General features: G+C 38.7%; 1 protein-coding gene across 1 annotated transcript; it reads left to right on the top strand.

Moving 5' to 3' along the window:
* Positions 1-1,819: 1,819 nt before the first annotated feature.
* LOC104601444 (Metallo-hydrolase/oxidoreductase superfamily protein) lies at positions 1,820-18,356 on the top strand. The gene is made up of 8 exons (XM_010264773.3): positions 1,820-2,119; positions 2,192-2,285; positions 2,363-2,488; positions 2,609-2,767; positions 16,840-16,958; positions 17,141-17,332; positions 17,430-17,520; positions 18,150-18,356. The coding sequence occupies exons 1-8, from the start codon at positions 1,848-1,850 to the stop codon at positions 18,240-18,242; spliced, it is 1,146 nt and encodes a 381-aa protein (XP_010263075.1). The 5' UTR covers positions 1,820-1,847; the 3' UTR covers positions 18,243-18,356.
* The last annotated feature ends 914 nt before the right edge of the window (positions 18,357-19,270 follow it).

Raw genomic sequence — 19,270 nt, 5'->3', positions numbered from 1 at the left:
TACCCGCCGGCGAGCTGCGAGGCGGGGGTGATTTTTCTTTCCCCCCCGGCCCGGGGATGAGGCCTGGCCTTTGGGGGGGTTCTGAAGTTGGGAGGCTTCTCCTCGGTGATGGTGTCCGCCCTGAGGGGAGGGCTTAACCGGCTTTGGAGCGGGGTGCCGAGGTGGAAGTTGTGGTTGGTTAAGAGGCAGTTGGGGGAACTGCTGCTGATAGTGATACTGAGAGATGTGGTGCAATACTTGGTGCTGCTGGAGCTGATGCTGCTGGAACTGCTGCATTTGGGCTTGCATTGCCCGCATGCACTGCATCAAGTCATCAAACTGGTTTTGGCTAGTCGCCAGGGGGACAACAGTTGGTTCGTTTAAGGTTGTCTTGACAGGGAGAGGAAGGGGGACGTTCATGGCGGGAAGGTTCACGGGCGCCACTGTTCGTGGAGCATTCAGGCTGGGGATCCCATCCACCGGAAGGGGGATGGTGAACTGTCCGATGCACACCATGGGGACTTGAAGTTGTTCCCCGGTGGCGTTCATCTCCGTGCTACGTCCAACATTGCTGGAAGAAGCCATGAGTGTTGGGGTTTCTTGGAAAAAAGGGGTTATGAGAGTTTTAGAGGGAGGCTTTTAGAAGCGTTTTCCCACAGACGACGCTAATTGATGGAGCGCAGTCCGGCCGGTCCTAGCTGTCAACGATCTTGCCTTTGGCTGGAGCAAAAGGTGCCTAAAACGGGGAAGAAAGCGAGTAATCTCTGAGGAGGAACCCGGTGAGAGTGCTCTGAAGCTCAAGTTAATATTTTCTCAAAGGCAAGATAAAAAACCAGATGGCGCAAAGTTATCACCTACCTCCTTCTTGGGGGGAAGAGAGCCTTTTATAACCACTTCGTGCACTCACTCCCAAGCTCCTGTCAGGTCGGGTATCATTACCTCTGCACTTCTGCCAGTTCGGGTGTCATCACCTCTGCTGGGGCAGACAACCGCCACTGCTCTCTTTGTCGGAGCCGTCTCTGTGACTAGAGGTGGTGGTGGCAGGTGGCCGTTGAAGTGCGGCTGTCAAGCGTCAGATCCTAAGTCAGTCAGGTGCGCCGCCTCAGGATACGAACTCCTTTGGTGTCAGGTCAGGTACGGTTGTTCAGTTCGGCGGCCTGGAGATGAAGTGCTGGAGTAGTGTGCGATGTGAAGTTTTGAGTTCGGATAGAGGTGTGGCCCGAACTGCCCTGGGGTGGGTCAGTTCGGGTTGTTGCCCTTTGCGCTCCTCGTAAGGCTTGGGGTCAAAGGGAGAGTTCGGGCTCCTTTTAGGGAGCTCGAACCGCTGATTCCTCCTCTCGGAGCTCGCGTCTTGAGCGTACTGCCGTGCCGAGCTGTTGCTTCTGTCACGTGTTGAGTGGTCAAGAGGTCGAGCCAAATCTTCCTTCATCAACTGGCATACACATAAATCAAAGTTCACTTTTTACATTTTCCATATATGTAGAAGAACAAGAGAGAGAATGCTGAGATGGCACCTATGTGACACCATTAATAAAGGTTTGCCGAATAAACGTAAACGAAACCAAACACCCTCTTGATGTTCTCGGTCTACGCTGATGTGCATGTGTGGCGCATTCTGTGGGGCGCCGTGGCGTGAATTCGCATAATGCATTTAAAGCGTCTCCCCATTCCTTAGCTAACAAACTCGGACCCAACCGAGTTGAGTCAACTCAATTCCGAGAAAAAACAACAAGAGAAGGTCAGGGTCCTTCTGGAACAACTGTTCAATGGGAATACTTTTGCCAAATGGAAACATTGTAACCACTTGAGTGGATGACCGCTGACCGGCAAGGACCAGGTTAGTGAGTGGTTAAGAATCAAAAAGCAGAATGGACTTCGCGGCAAAACTGGAAGCAAAAGACAGTCACTCAAAACCTGTAACCTGCAAAATCCGTGGTTCTCAGTTTCAGCCACTTGAACGGAAACTTACCATCAGTCTTGAATCGTTCATGGCTGTTCATTGCAATTCTTTCCTTTGCTCCTACAAAATCAGTACAAGTAATAGACCGTTTGTGTTGCCATGCTCGCCTACCCGTTTTCTTCCTACTTGTTATAATCCAATCCGTTTATCTTCATACAAATCGAGTCTCACAAAACGCAGGTTTCTTTCACACTTCCCTCTCCTTTGCAAGCTCCAATCCTGAATTATATCACAAATCACAATCATTTACAGGTTGGCTCGGGTTGTTTCCGCTGTGGTTTCTGAGGAGAACGCAGTCGGCTCGACTTCCGCCGGCACATATTTGTTCAAGCTCACGTATTTAGAAGTGGGTTCTTCCTCGTGGTAATCTGGGTTTTCTTTTTTAATACTGATTTTTAATTATTTTTCTTTATTTTTCTGCAGGGTAATAGCTGGTTGTGGGATGTTGGTGGAGTGAAAATTCTGGTTGATCCGATCTTGGTGGGTAACTTAGACTTTGGAATTCCATGGCTTTACGATGCAGCCAAGAAGGTCTTAAAGAATTTCCGGGTATGTTGTCTTTAGTCACAGATCCCTTCTCATTGCCTTATTATTATCACTGTATAGGGTTTAGCTCGTGTGTTTTGCAATCAATAAGCTTCTTTTCATTGATTGGCAATTATAGTGCAGCTTAGTGATCTTCCTGAAGTCGACTGCTTACTGATCACACAAAGCCTCGACGATCACTGTCATTTGAAGACATTGAAACCGCTCTCCGAAATGTTTCCAAATCTGCGAGTAATAGCAACTCCCAATGCGGAGGCAATGTTGAACCCCCTTTTCAGCAATGTGAGTCGCACCTGTTTCATCTTAATTGTTCCTTGATCCTATAGGCAGCGGCTATGTTATGCAAGTTATGTGTAAGGTTTTATAGGCCAATGCATCCGGCTACGTACTGCGTTATCCCTGTTCCTAATTTTATAAGATCCAGAAGGCAATGCTCCCCGAGGAACAACCATCCAAAAAAAAAAGAAAAAAAAATAAAAAAATAAAAAAAAAAATCAATGAACTTCTGCTGGTGTCTATGTCAGTGGCATTGAATCCCTTGGCCCAAATGTTACAGGCTTATCTACTGCTGCAAAAGCACTACCTGTGGGTTTAGCTAGGGTTTATTTCTGAGTTAGCATTGGATGTCCATAATCCATTTAGTCCTACGGCCATTACTCAATGTTGTTCCCGACTATCCATGGACCATGGTTTTGCAAGCAGTAGATTGGATAAGGGCCTAACATTCCGCATTTTCTTGCATGAAGTGGTTATTTTAAAAATGGAATTGGCAGCCCAAGTTTTTATCATTACACCAAGCAATGGCTCTTTCTCCTATATCTATACCCTAATTCATAGCCTACCAAGTTGGAATTATGATTAAGAGTTTCTAATCCATGCTGGTAATATTTATTAGACTGTGGTTATGGTTGAGTGTGCGTGATCCATACAGTCCTCTTGAATTCCTGGCTCTTTTTTTATGCTTTTCTTCATATAGAAAGGATAATTTTTAAAACTTTTATCTTTATGAAATATGTAATTTTGTTTAATGTTATTTTAGTTCATTCATATTTCTTCTCCTAAGTGTCTTTTTTTTTATGCTTTCTACTGAATTGGCAGCACTATTTTTTTTTTTTTTGAATTAGATTGAAATATCCATGTCAGATGGGAAGTTAATGTCACGAACCCACTAATGGGTCCATATAGTTGGGGTAACGTTAGTTGCGTTGTTAATTGTAAATAAACAAAGAGTCAGCATGTGTGAAGTGAGAACAAATCTGTAGGGGATATGGTTACAATTGGTTGTTGTGTCATGGGCTGGTTAGAGGCGTAGGGGGTCACAAGTAGTGAGTAGTGGGTCAATCACGTCTTTGCAAGAAGTTGTTAGTTTGAGGTTGGGATAAGTGGGTCAAGTTGTTACTTAGTTTTAGGGGCCAAGTCCTTAGGAGTCGATTATTGTTAGGAGGTCATTTAAATTGTAATCATCATCTTACTGGGAATCATCTGAATTTACACTTTCTCAATTGAGATTATTTGGAGGTTCTTTCGTCTCCCTCGAAGTAGACGAAATCCCATGTTACATCCTATCTGGGATCGTAACAAATGGTATCAGAGCCAGTTATGATTTCCGGTTTTGAGCATTGGCTTGCACAATTGCAAGGAAAGATCCTCTTGTTTGCCATTAACCAACAGTGGATGATGGAGTAGATGAATCACATGTTCGAAGGTTTTTTGGCAAGATTAGACCGATTCGAGTATTCACAAGCAAAGGAAAAGGGTGAAGTGGTTCACCCTTGCCGCAACTATTAGCACGCTACTGTTTCGGTCATGGAGACTGAAGGAGCAGTTGCTACGGTAATTACTAACAGTTGGAAGATCTTGTTGCTGGATCAGTCTTTCACAGGGTTTATTCATAAACCACTGATTGCGGTAGGGTTTTCACAAGAAAACAACGTGGATGAGGCCAAGGAGAAAGGCGAGTCATTGAGAAGCTATTGACTTCGAGTGATGTCAATAATAGTGGCGGGTTTTCAATCCCAAAGTTTTGTGTCAATTCAATCCTCCCAAACTACAAGGCAGAACCACCAGGGTAGACAATTCCAATACGAGATGTGAATGGAGTGATTGGGGAGCTCCGGCCCAATTATTGTGGGATGCCATGTCCGCAATTGGTGACAACCGGGTGGAGTAAGTGCATGAATCCTCACAAGATTGTTGTTGGAGATTTTGTAATTTCCATGAAAAATTGGACCAATGGTAGTATGCGATGGAATTCTCATGTAGGGATTGCGGCTATTACCAATGTGAAGGGGGAGGAGGTCAATGAAAACCTTAATTCTCATATTCCATCTAGTCTTGTCAAATCTGCTAACATTGGAGTCTACCCTATGGGCAACTCTATTTTTGAATCATTGAATCTATCTTGGAAGTCCAAAATATTACACCATGATGTGTGGAGTCTCTTGCAACCATCACGGGGAAGACTGTAGCATTGGGTTGTTGATGCAGATGCAGAGCCTAAAGCAGAAACAGAAACCATAGCAGAGGACAGAAATCTCAAATTTCCATCCTTTTCATGAGAACAGTGAGAGAAGAGGGATGGGGTCGCTAGCTCTTCGACCTTCACTAACATCTGAACTGAGTCATATTCCTACATTTTTTACATCCCAGAACCCTATCCATGGCTTCAAAGGTGCTGTCTCTAAACCCAAGAAACCATCATCTCCAAAATGGGTGTCGATGAGGTGTAGAAATGTTTGCACATTCCATGGAGCTACAAGGGAGTAGGGAGGATGGCCATCTCTATCTTACTATCGATAGGTATAAGGGTTCAGTCCAATCAAACATACATCAAAACGAAAGGATGTTTACTCTTGAACAATTAACTACAATGATGCATGGTCATGGTGATGACAAGGACGACAATGGAGAGGTCTTCCTCGACGAAGATAACATCATCGGTGAAACCATGGTTGACAAAGAGGATCATCTTGATGTGGAAAATGAAGCTGGCCTAGATGCCAAACCATTGAATTTTATACGGTTGCATGCATTCCAATGGATATTAAACTTAGGGGTGAGCAAAAAAAAAAAAAAAACCAAAAACTGAACCGAAAATTCGGTTAACCAAACTGGCCGGTTCGGTTTCGGTTCAATATTTTAAAAAACCGAAGGTACCAATTCGGTTTCGGTTAACCAAAATAGAAAACCGGTGGTTAACCAAACCGACCAACATACATATTTTTATATATATTTTATGTATATTTATATTATATATATATATTATATTTTCTATACATTATAAATTAATAAATATGCATTATGTATATAAATATATATATATATTTATTATATAATATATTATTTTTTAAAATTATAATATTATATATATATATATTTCTTGTATTTTATTATATATTTATACATTTTTCTATAATAAATATTGTAAATAATAAAAAACCGAAAAACCAACGGTTAACCGAACCGGTTAACCGATCGGCTTCTGTTCGGTTTCGGTTACCGGTAACCTTGGTTCGGTTTCAAAAATTAGCCCACTGTTCGGTTAACTGAACCGTGAACACCCCTAATTAAACTAGTGGCACCAAGTGGAGGAGATGATAGGATTTTCCCATGGGAGAATGAACCACTTGCAAGCACTAGCATGAGGTGTCCCTCACTTCTACCTCGAGCAAGGAAAGCATGTATTTAATTACTCAGGGTTGCATGAACCAGTCCACCTTGATAGCAGATGGCTTATCACAGGGTCCAATCATGCTTGGATTACCAGTTCAGAAGCAGTTAGGTGTAAGGAAAGTGATGATCTTGATGCCTATTTACAACTTGCGGTACAGGTCATTTTGTTGCCTTTCATGTGCCTACTTTTTGCCATTTTTCTCTCAAAATGTGCAGCACCATTGCATGATGCTCTTTGGTCAATGTCAAATGACACATGGAGAACCTACATGACCATTGGAAGTGTGGCAGCTTTGCAGGATCGTAATGCTTCTGTTGTCAAGCTTCAAACTTTTATTTTGGCAGAATCTAATACCAGTATGCTAAGAGAAATTTTGAGTTGTGATCATAAGGAGATCTTAATTGCAGCCTTTGAAGCATTGAAAAGTCTAATACATGGCACGTATCATTGGGCTGAGTTGGACTTGTTAAAAACTTTGACCTTGAGGACAAGGACAATTTTTAAGGGGGTGGTGGGAATGTGACAAACCCACTAATGGGTGCATATAGTTGGGGTAGCATTAGCTGGGTTGTTAATTGTAAATAAACAAAGAGTCAGCACATGTGAAGTGAGAACAAGTCTTTAGGGGATATGGTTATAATCGGTTATTGTGTCATGGGCTGGTTAGAGGCATAGTGGGTCACAAGTAGTGAGTAGTGGGTCAATCATGTCTTTGTAAGAAGTTGTTAGTTTGAGGTTGGGATAAGTGGGTCAAGTTGTTACTTAATTTTAGGGGCCAAGTCTTTAGGAGTTGGTTATTGTTAAGAGTCCATTTAAATTGTGTTAAAAGTCTGTTAATATCTTAAGTTTAGTACCACAGGGGTACTTTGTACGTCCTCTTTTATTTTGTTTTATGTCGCCCTAGTATAAATACAAAAAGATGGTGCCGCCAACTTGACTTTTGGCTCTCAATCTCTTTTCTCTCCTCTCTCTTTTCTCTTCCTTTCTTCTTCTCTTCTAAATAATATGGCATCAGAGTGGGACTATCAGATCTGAAAGGAGAGATTGAGCAAGCCTTTTTCTGTCTCCTCTCTTTGCCAGTTACTGTTTGCTTTATTGAAGATCTAGAATACAGCATCGGACTGAAGTACCTTCTATCCTTTCCTCTCTTTTTTTTTTTCCTGGTTGTGTACCAGGACAGAACCTGTATTAGGTTCACTTGTTTGATGTGAGGTGATCAGCACCTCTTTCTTTCCTTTTTTATGGGATTGGTTGATCCCTGTGATGTATTGTAGGTCGGTGTGACCTTTATATGCTGCGACAACAGCCTTATGATGGGTTTGTAGGTCAGGGAGATGACCTGTATGTGCTGCGACAGCAGCCCTCTAATTTATTGTCAGCTAGTGATGACCTGTTAGTGTCGTAACAGCAATTGATTTATTTCTTTGGTGATTGAAGAGCTGAGTTTCAAAAAAAAGTGGTTGTCTCTAGTCTCCTGGTGCAAAGAAATTTTTTTTTTCAGCAGTTAGTCAGCATGTGAAGGGGAAATTGTGTGGACTAGAGACAAAATTTATCTTTTTGGGTGTTAGACTGCACTATTTTAGGATTTTTTTGTGCCTACTTTGAGTGTGACTTGAAGCTGTTATCATGAGTGGTGAAGATTCTGCCACATCTGGTGTTTCCTCAATGCAGAATGGAATGAGTGGGGGTATGGATTTATCCTTCCCTATGGCTGTCATACCTTTGGATGGCTTAAATTATTTAGAATGGTTGAAAGGGATCAGGTTCTACATTACTGCAAGGGGAAAGATAGTATATATAAATGGGAGAATTAAAGAACCTAATTCTGAGAGTGCTGAGTATGATAGATGGAACCAGGAAAATAGCATGGTTATGTCTTGGCTTTTAGTGTCTATGCAACCTCATGTGAGAAGGAACTTTATGTGAGCTGAAATAACTTATGAGATTTGAGAACCTACAAAGTCAACCTATTCTAAACTGCGTCACTATGCAAAAATTTATCAATTACAACTGGAATCATCCACTTGTAAACAGGGGGAGAGGAGTCTTTCTGTGTACTATTTAGACTTGACCTCCGTCTGGAAGGAGTTAGATCACTATCAGAGTGTGGACTAGAAGTGTGATGCAAAAGTGTACAAGTCCCTTGTTTCTCAACAACGAGTATTTGCATTTCTCCATGGCTTGAACCTTGTGTATGAATCCATCAAAGTCCAGATCCTAGGCAGCAAAGATCTTCCATCTGTCTAGGAGGTATATGCATTAGTACAGTCAGAGGAAAGTAGAAGAAATTTGATGAATAATTCTGGGGGGGGGGGGTGCAATTGTGTTGGCAGTGAAAGGGAATGTTGCTACAGGTGGGGGAAATTCTTTAAGAAGGGGGACTTTCAAAAAAGGGTGGATGACAAGACATTATGGTGCACCCATTACCAGAAATCTTGACACTCGTGATACATGTTGGGAACTTCATGGGAAGCCAAAGGGGGCTCATGAATCGAGTAAGAAGCAAGGTTCAGATCTGAATAAGAAGTCAGGATAGCAAGGTCCAAGAAAGCTCATTATTGCAAACATGGCCACTCAAGAGAATCAACCCCCTACTACTACTGTGACTCAGACACACACCTCTGGTTCTGACTCTAGGGAGGAAGGATATTATTAATTCCTTTTGTGACCATTTAGAACTCTATGGTAGGGCAATTCAGATGGATGCTCCTCCTCCCTCAACTTCATTTGCATCTACATCAGGTAATTCTACCCAAGGTTTAAAATGTCGATGTCGATGGAAACGTCTCTTACCAAAATATAGGACATATGTCGGAAATGTCGAGGGGAAATATTGTAAAAATTAGAGACATTGTGGAAATATTATGAAATGTGTGGAAATATGCAATGATATTTTGTAAAGTGATAAAAGAAGCATTACTACATACTAGACTATTATCTTATTCCCAACCATTATATAAAGCTAAGAAACTAAGACCAATAACAAATTAGTAAATGACGATTTATTGATTTATTATGCATTTTGATGTTTTTACAAGGTTATCCGTTATTTTCTTTTCTTATTTTTAATTCTGATTTATTATAAATTCTAATATATTTATTTCACACTAGTAAATAGAAATACATTTATTCTGATTTTTTAAATGTTAAAGTTATAATACATTATGTTTTATTATAAATTTAATAAACTGATTCTCCTTTTTGTAGTATTAAGATTATGATAAATTCTGATTTCTTATAAAACTTATTGAATTTATTATGATTTTTAACACTAAATTTATAATAAATTATGATTTAGTATAAAATTTAATAAATTTATTCTGATTTTTTATATTAAATATTTTCTTATTTTAATAATACTAACTAGTTAATATTTTATTACTTGAAAAATATTTTATGTTTTATATTATAAAGTAATTAATTTATTCTTTTGTTTTCATTTTTTTGTTAATTCCTTTTTATAAATATTTTATTTGAAATATTAAATAGAAATTATTAATGGAATAATTTATATTAATATACTATATTATATTAACATAATATACTAATATATTATATTATTAATGTACATAAGTTGACATCCTGTCGACATAATAGGAAAAACTGCCTTTTTTTTTATTTGGACCGATTTGGTTGACATTTCCGAAATATAGGAAATTTCGACCGAAATAATGTAATTTTTATATTACCATCCATTTTCGTGTCGGTGAGCCTCGACTTCGATATATGTCGGGCGGCATTAGCGAAATGTTGCGACATTTGAAACCATGATTCTGCCACAACTTTCCATGTATCATTTCATTCCCTTGATTCTCCTTGGATAATTGATTATGGAGTGTCAAAACATATAACTAGTAAGTCCACTTACTTTCAGATCTATCACCTCCTCTCTAGAAGAGACAAGGTGAGACTAGCAGATGGTTCATACTCTACTATAGTTGGTCAATGAACCATTTCTCTTCCCTTTGGCCTCACCCTGCCTAATGTTTTACATGTTCCAAAATTCCCTATTAATTTGTCCTCTATTAGTAGTATCACTAATTCTTTAAACTGCTTAGTGACCTTTTTCCCTTCTTATTGTGTGATCCAAGATTTGGCCTCGGGGAAGATGATTGGTAGATGTATGATGGATGGGCTCTACATGTTGGAAAATAAGGCTGGTCTTGTTAGTCTAGTTAGAGTCAGGTCTATTTATGTCATAGTCGTCTTGGTCATTTATCTTTTGAGTCCTTAAAAATGGTATTTCCAAAGTTGTTTAAGTTAACGTTAGTGTCGGAGTTTACATGTCAAACTTGTTAATTAAGTAAGCATTGTAGAACTCATTTTTCTTCAAAGAACAATAAATCTGAATTTCCTTTCTATATTGTTCATTCTGATGTTTGGGGCTCTGTTACTTTACCATTTGAGAGTGGCTACAAGTATTTTATTACCTTTATTGATGATTACTCCAAATACACATGGGTGCATCCCATGCGAATTAGGGATGAAGTACCAAAAATTATCCAAGATTTCCATTGAATGATTTTCACCCAATTTCAAATTGAAATCCAAGTTTTTCAATCCGATAATGCCAAAGAATATTTGCATAATGATCTCATAGAGTTCTTTGCTTTACGAGGATTACTTCACTATAGCTCATGTGCCCAAACACTACAACAAAATGGTGTTGCTTAAAGAAAGAACTGACACCTTCTTGAAGTGGCCTGGGGGTTACTAATTCATATGAATGTCCCAAAACGCTTTTGGCTTGAGGTTGTCCTTTGTGCTATTTATCCCATTAATAATATGTCATCTCGCTGGTTAGAGTGCAAAGCCCCATATCAGCTTGTTTTTCCTAAGGCTTCTCTTCTTTCTATTCCTCCTCGTGTGTTTGGCTGTCGTTGTTTTGTTCAAAACCTATCACCCACCCGTAGAAAATTGGATCCGCGTACTATTCCTTGCATCTTCTTGGGGTACTCCACCACTCAGAAGGGATACCGGTGCTTTCTTTAAGAGTGTCTTTCATGTTTCTCTTCAGGGGGAGTGTAGGAATGAAGAAAAACCGGTTCATCTCCCTAGAAGCTGTAGAGCACCTAGAAGCTGTACAACCTATACCACCAATGCCATCAAACTCTTCAGGGGTGAATCCTACCCAACTAGGTACCTTGGTTCCCATTGATGTTTCTGACCCTATTGCTATTGATACCTCTACTGCTGATGACCTTGACCTTCCTATTGCTCACCACAAGGGTGTTAGGTTTTGCATCACTAAACATCCCATTTCCCATTTTGTTTCCTATGAGAACATTTCACCTTCCTTTTGGGCCTTTCTTTCTTCCATTGACAGTGTTCCTATTCCTAAGAATGTGGAAGAAGCTTTGTTGGTGCCTGAATGGATAGATGCTATTAAGGAAGAAATTAATGCTTTGCATAAAAATGACACATGGAAATTGTAGATCTTCCTGAGGGGAAGGAGCCAATTGAATGTAAATGGCTTTTCATTGTAAAACATAGGGCTGATGGCATAGTAGAGCGGTATAAAGCTCGTTTAGTGGCAAAAGGGTTTACACAAGTGTATGGAATGGATTATGCAGAAACTTTTGCACTTATTGCTAAGATGAACTTCATTAGAGTCCTTTTCTCTTTAGTTGCTAATCTTGATTGGGACCTTCATCAACTAGATATCAGGAATGCTTTTCTAAATGGTGACCTTGAAGAAGAAGAAGTGTACATGCATGCACCTAAGACCACCCACCTTGAAGGAGCTGAAAGAGTTCGTAGATATCTTAAGAAGTTTCCAGGTGCAGGTTTATTGTTCCAAAAGCACGGGCATTTGAAAGTTGAGGTGTATACCAATGCAGATTGGGCAGGATCCCTATGTGATAGGAAGTCCACTAGCGGCTACTGTACCTTTGTGGGAGGGAACCTAGTTACCTAGAGAAGCAAAAGGCAAAATGTGGTGGCTAGGTCTAGTGCTGAAGTTGAATATAGGGCAATGTCTCATGGAGTGGCTGAAATTATGTGGCTAAAAAATTTTTTGAGTTGGGATTTACAATTGATGGACCTATGACCCTATACTTTGATAACAAAGCAGCCATATTGCCATAAACATTGTTGTTAATCCAGTGTTGCATGATAGAACTAAACACATCAAAGTCGACAAACATTTTATCAGAGAAAAGGTTGTTAAAGGGGAAGTGTGTACCCCCTATGTCAGTTCTGAAGACCAACTTGCAGACATCTTAACAAAAAGGTTACATCACTTGCGGCATCATGATTTATGTGACAAGTTGGGCATGATTGACATCTATGTCCCAACTTGAGGGGGAGTGTTAAAAGTCTATTAATATTTTAAGTTTAGTACCATAGGGGTACTATTGTACTTTCTCCCTCTTTTATTTTGTTTTATGTCACCCTAGTATAAATACAAAAAGTTGGCGCCGCTAGCTTGACTTTTGGCTCTAAATCTCTTTTCTCTCATCTCTCTTCTCTCTTCTCTCTTCTCTCTTCCTTTCTTCTTCTCTTCTGAGTAATAAATTGTAATCATCATCTTAATGGGAATCATCTGAATTTACACTTTCTCAATTGAGATTATTTGGAGGTTCTTTCATCTCCCTTGAAGTAGACGGAATCCCATGTTACGTCCTATCCGGGATCGTAATAGTTAACATCTACACTCCGGTGATAATTTTGAAAGTAAACATTGCATTGTTTATACAGTTTAAATGTTTTGTAGTAAAAACATTAGAAAGTCAGACAGAACTTATAATGGTGATCTAGAGGCTTGCCAACAGACAAACATTACCAGTTCCTATTTCTAAGTATTATAATGAGATATTGATATGTAAAGATGCAATTCTGGTCGTCCTTGTTTCCAACTTTCCATGCCTTTTTCAGCATCAAATGCAAGTGCATATTTTGAATTGCTACATCCCTCTAAGGTTCTAACTATTATTGCCTAGACCTAGACCATTCAATTGGATCAACGGTTAAATATAAATTGTAAAAATCATATTAAGTACCTTGAACTTTCCTTCCTTGGGTTGCTCTCTTTGGAAGAAAATTATGGAAATCTACCCTCTGGCTCAAAGTGGTTTGTCCCTTAAGTTGGGTTCAGGTCTTTGTTTGAAATTTTGGAAAGACAGCTGGTGTAACAGTAGGTCCCTTGAAGAGCTGTTCCCTCACCTGTTTCAACTCACAGAGAATCAGTATGTAATGGTGGCAGATTGTTGTGAGCTGATGGGGAATAGTCTTGCATGGAGCCCTAAGTTCAGAAGACCTTTCCAAGATTGGGAAGTGGACCAAGTGGTGAACCTGTTGAACTTGCTCACTAGTCAAGTTCTGAACCCATTGGAAGAAGATTCATGGATTTGGAAATGGAATGTTGATGGACTATTCACTGTAAGCTCTTTTGCCAAAAAATTAGCTAGTGGAGGACTGGATAACTTTCCTGCTACAAGAATCTGGACTCAGATTCCTCCTCTCAAAGTGAATCCGCTGCTGTGGGTGGTGGTATTGGATAAAATCTAACTAAACAGAATATGACAAAAAGAGGAATTCTGATTCAGAACATGTTGTGTGAGCTGTGTGGGCAAGCAGAGGAGGACAACAATCATCTCTTCATCCATTGCCCTTTTGCAGCTGGAATTTGGAACCATTTTCTCTCTTCGGAAGGTATTTCTTGGGTCATGCCAAAACAGGTTCCAGATCTGCTAAGGAGTTGGGATTTGTTAGGTCTTTCTAAGCTGGCTAGAAGTGTGTGGTGGGCTATCCCTGCAGCTGTTATCAGTTCAATATGGGCAGAGAGAAACAGAAGAATCTTTCAGAATAAGAAAAAAGAGGTGGACTGTCTTGTGTATGGTGCAATGGGAAAGCTAGTGTCTTGGTCTGCAGGTGTGAAAGGCATCCAGCCTAGGGTCTTGGGGTCTCAGTTAAGATCTGTTAGTAAGCTGAGAGGCTGTTCTCAGTCTTTGCTCCCTTCTGGGAGGTCCTTTGTATGGTTCTGATTTCTATTAATAAATTTACCTTACCTTTTTCAAAAAAAAAAAAAAATCAAGTCATGATGTGATGTCAAAATATATTTAGTTATTAGAAAAACACATGGTACTTTAATTCTATGTTTCTAGTTTGAATTTTTGTATCAGGTTTGTCCATTCCAGAAGCTACTTTGCACTCTAGTATGCAAATTTCTTTTAGAACCCTGCTTAAAGGAAAATGAAACAAAATCTTTTCCTTTTGTGGTGTACGCCTAACTCCTTGCCTCAGGCACCTTTTAAAACCATGTCTTGGAGTCCTTTGTTTGACAGCCAATGCACTACTTGATTTTCCTGTTGAGAGTACTTGATCTCCAATCCTTCTTTCCTTGCAATGTTGTGATGTTGGTGATGTTCCAAGGTGGTTTAATCTTTTTTTGGAGGCTGATATTTTTGAATTTCCTTATATCCAATCCATTTTCCAATGCCACCATGTCAGCTTCTGTAACCACCCAAGTTGCTGCTATATTAATTGTTGTCCTTCCAATGTACTTCACTCTAGTTTTTTTCTTTTTAATTGTACCATTTGGTCTCTCATTATAGGGCTGTTTCCCCATTTGAAGGCTGGGATTTATCAAAATTTATTTTGATGGATCCAGAGTCAGCAGCTATCTTTTTTACCATACACCATTTTAATTTATTCATGTCCTCAGAGTTTCTATTCAATGGTCTTTGTTTTTCCAAACTGACCATAATATGAATGCTGTTTTTTGCCAGTAATATTCAATCTCTCTCCCTGTCTTGATTTGATGATATGGTTTCACCATTCTGCCACTGATCTGTCCTCATCATTTCAAGCCGGGCAGTTGGAACTTATGGTAATCCAAACTTGTTTAGTTAACAAGAATTCTTTGAATAAATGGTTCACATCTTCTGGACCTTCCTCACATTAAGTACGTTCCATGTTTATGTTCATCTCCCATTGCCCCCTTTTGGGAATTGTTTTGTGGGGAGCCTGCTATTGAGTGGTAGCCACAGAAAGGTTTTGATTTTTGGAGGGCACTTGATTTTGCATATCCTCCTAATAGATTTTTAAGTTTGTAATCTGTATGTCCAATAATCTCAGAATGATTTTATAAGCTGATTTCATTGTAAATGTGCCTGTGTCTTCTCCCCACCTTATTTTATCTTTTCCAGGTAGTATAGACAATGTTATGGTTTGAAATTCTTTTTTAGTGTTGGTAGATACTAATTGGTCAATTCTATTTATTTTCCATTGTCCACTCTTAGGGTCAATTATTTCCACAACTTTTAAGTCCAAGTTAATTTTTGGTCAATCCCCGTTACCAATTCTATTAATGAATTGTTCATTTGAGATTCAATTGTCAGTCTAAAAGATGGGTTTTCCTTATTTCTAATCCATCTTAGAACCATCATAACATTGTTTCTATTAGACAATTCTCCTCAAGGCCCACAAATTGTTCTTTCTATTTAAGATCGCCCACCCTAGTTTTGATAAGTTACAGAATTGGTGTATTCAGATTTTCTAATCCCAGGATGAAACTCTCAATTTTATCCTCTCAAACACATCAAGGGAGTGACTTTTGTTACTCTACCATGGATGGTAGGGGTTCCAAGATATTTGTCTTTCATACTTCCCATGGGGATTTTGATGGCTCTAACAAGAGTTCTTTGTAATTTCTAAGAATATTCTTGGAGTAATATGTCATTGATTCCTTAAAATTTGGTAACTGGCCCAATTCTTCAGCATAATTGGCAAATATTTGCCTAATGGCGATGCATGTTAGGAGTCACTTTTGCATGTACCATGCAATAATCATAAATTGAATGATTGGGATAATGACTTCATTTTTCTTTTTCTTTTTTTTTTTTTGAGGTTTTAACCCCAAAGCTTATCCTTTCTATTTCCTGTAGCTTTTAATATATGTCCTGTTAACACGTCTAAGCATGTGATAAATATTTCAGTTGGGGACCCATTTATTAAAACTTCGTGTTAAACTATGGTTATACCTTCCATATCCCAATTTACCCATTTTTGGTTGAATCCAGACTTCAGAAGGACTATTACAGTGAATTCCCATTCTAATTTATCATATGCTTTTTTCCATGTCTATTACAGCAAATTGTTCCAATTTTGCCTTCTTTTTTAAATGTATCATTTTAATTCATGGGCTATTAAGATGTTATCAAGTATTTGTATTTTAGTAACAAACGTGTTCTGGTATGAAGAGATCCATTTCTCCAAGGTTTAACCTCATTACTAATTTGATTCTAAATCAGACTCCTGTTGGCTTTATAATTCCTACATCAACTATATAAAATAAAACTGACCTAATATTTAATATTTCTTTTACCCCAATGGATGTATATTGACCAGATCCACTGTGTACGACGAAACAAATTTTGCACTAGCATCCTCTTCTTGTGGGGCAGCTGATAATATCTTACCAAAATATGATAACACAATGGCTCTATTTCTGCCCAGGATCAAATGTAAAAGCACTTCCTGCTCATAAACTATTTGGAAATCTAAGTATGACAAACTCTCTTTTATTCTAATGCATGTTCTTTTCTTCCTTTTCAACTTTAGGACCTGATTGGCACCAATCTCGTAACCCTATTTTTCAATATTTTCCCTTTCTCTTCTGCTCAATAGATGACATACTAAAGGCACATTTAATCCAGGGCATGGTTTCTTTACTTTTCAGGTTACATATTTAGAACCTGGCCAAAGCTCTGAAATTGAAGGGAAGAATGGTCTTAAAGTCATAGTAAAGGCTACTGCAGGGCCTATTTTAGGTCCACCTTGGCAGCGTCCAGAAAATGGGTTAAGTCCTTAAACTTGCCAAATTGCCAATGTTACATCATACTTATTCTTACCCAGGACCCAGCTGATTTGGATTTTTGTATATTAGATACTTATCAATTCCCATTTAGGAGCAATATGTTGACACCTCTTGCCCTGATGATTTCTCGTACCACATCTCACCATTCTATTTTGTATTCCAGGTATCTCATCACTTATAGGCAAGATTGCTTGACTCTTTACTATGAACCTCATTGTGTCTACAACAAGGAATTTCTGGAAAAGGAGCATGCTGACATTGTCATTACACCTGTGATAAAGCAATTGCTACCAAAGTTCACTTTGGTTTCAGGACAAGAAGATGCCGTTCAGCTTGCAAAGCTTCTAAATTCCAAGTATGACTTTTAACTTGACCTTGGCGTTTATGGTTGGGGTGGCATATCGTTATCTTCTTTGCATTTAGATTATTGTTTTTGTTCTTTTCTTTCACAGATTTATTATACCAATGAAGAATGGAGATCTTGACAGCAAAGGGCTTCTCTCAGCTATAATTCAGGCTGGAGGGACAATAGAATCATTCAAGGTTAGAATTTTGTTAATCCTTGTTTAAATTGGAAAAACAAGGATTCCATTATCTTAAAAAACGCAAAGCTTGCTGTTGAAATTCAAATGCCACATTCATTGTCATAAATCCATCTTTACCCATTGAGCACCCTGCTGACCAACCAAAAGAAAAGGAAATAAGAATTGGTTATGCCACGAGTCACAACTAGTTGCTACTAAAAAAAATCTATGTAGTTCCGCAGCATAAGGTATATGGTGCATTATGTGGTATTGCTAATTTCTGGAAGCTTTACGTGGAAAGGCTCATGTAGTTGTTTCTTAGGCTCAGTTTGGAAGGAGGAGTGCAAATACAAATATGTAGAGTGCAAAATCTTGTATTTTGTATCAATTTGTACTGTACATATTTGTATTTGTACTCTTGCCAAACTGAGCCTTATGTACATTTTTAAGTCACCAGTTAAACCTTCTGAGGGCCACAAAATTTATTTGCAATTAATCATTCATCCAATCAAAGTAGGGAAGATAAGCTTTTGCAGTTGGCTATTATTTCTTGGGGGATTATTTGGACTGTTTTCCATTTCCTTTTTATCACCCAGCTTCTTTCTAAAATTGCTATTAAATGACAAAGTTGATGACTTCGATATACAGGATCTTTTGTCCAAAGAGCTACCAGATGCGGAGGTACTAGAGCCAACCCCTGGTGTACCGGTGGAAATTCCAGCATTATCAAATACCCCATAACATATTTTTACTCTTTGTAATAATGTTGTTGTTTCAGTTATTCTTTTCATTACCAATTTTGGATACATTTCCTTAAAGCATGTACATATATATAAATATATCATTTCTTAGTTTTATGGGTTCGTAATAGCTAGAATTTCACTTACTTATGTGAATGAGTGGCTAATGCTCGTAAGGTTCTAATTCTCAAAACAAGGTCCTCAAATGTGGTTTATGTCATGTAGGATGAGGGGTTGAGCCAGGACTCCTCATTTGGAAGGCCACTGTATATACCTTAAAAGTTTATGTTGTGAGCCACTCTATTTCAATGGTGGCCAAAATCCTTTCAACCCCAACATACATAAAGGGTGCTCTGAAGACTTCTCTCCACTCTGGCTCCACCCCTGTGTGGAATGGGCAACTAATTTGGTCCATTTGTTAAGGCTGCGTTTGGAAGCAATGCAAATGGAGTGTAAATCCCGGATCAGGGAAAATTTGCACTCTGGTTCACTTTTGTCTGTGTTTGGCAACATTACATTTATGCATTGACAAATGACAGACCAATACATATTTACATTGATAATAAGAAGTAAAAGTACATCAATAAAAAAGAAGTAAATTTGCATTCAACTTTACAATTTGGCAAGAAGGTAAATTTGTCAGTGCAAAATTAACCCAACTTTACAATTTATATGAACCGTTTTACACTATATATTTGCATTCACACTTGTTTGCATCGTTTCCAAATGCAACCTAAATATTTTGTATTTTAAATGTTTGACTGAAGGAAGATATTGTGTATTGTATGTATACAAAACTCAACCAATTGTAGCAACAAGATTTTTTGTTGTTTGGAATAATGTGTCATAGATTAGGGTTATTTCTCAAACAAGAGAAAACAATGGAATGACAGATTTGTAACCAATCAAAACTTCTCTCCTTATAGCAGAAAGCTCTAGTTTGCATTTTCTTCCAAGTTATCCTAAAAGTTCCTCTGTTGCCTGATTTAGATCTTTTGAGCCACCAACACGCGGTATCCTTTCATCCTT

Source organism: Nelumbo nucifera, chromosome 3 (genome assembly GCF_055504915.1).
Source record: "Nelumbo nucifera cultivar China Antique chromosome 3, China Antique-T2T, whole genome shotgun sequence".
Lineage (NCBI taxonomy): Eukaryota > Viridiplantae > Streptophyta > Magnoliopsida > Proteales > Nelumbonaceae > Nelumbo > Nelumbo nucifera.
This window is presented reverse-complemented; position numbering and strand designations above follow the sequence as displayed.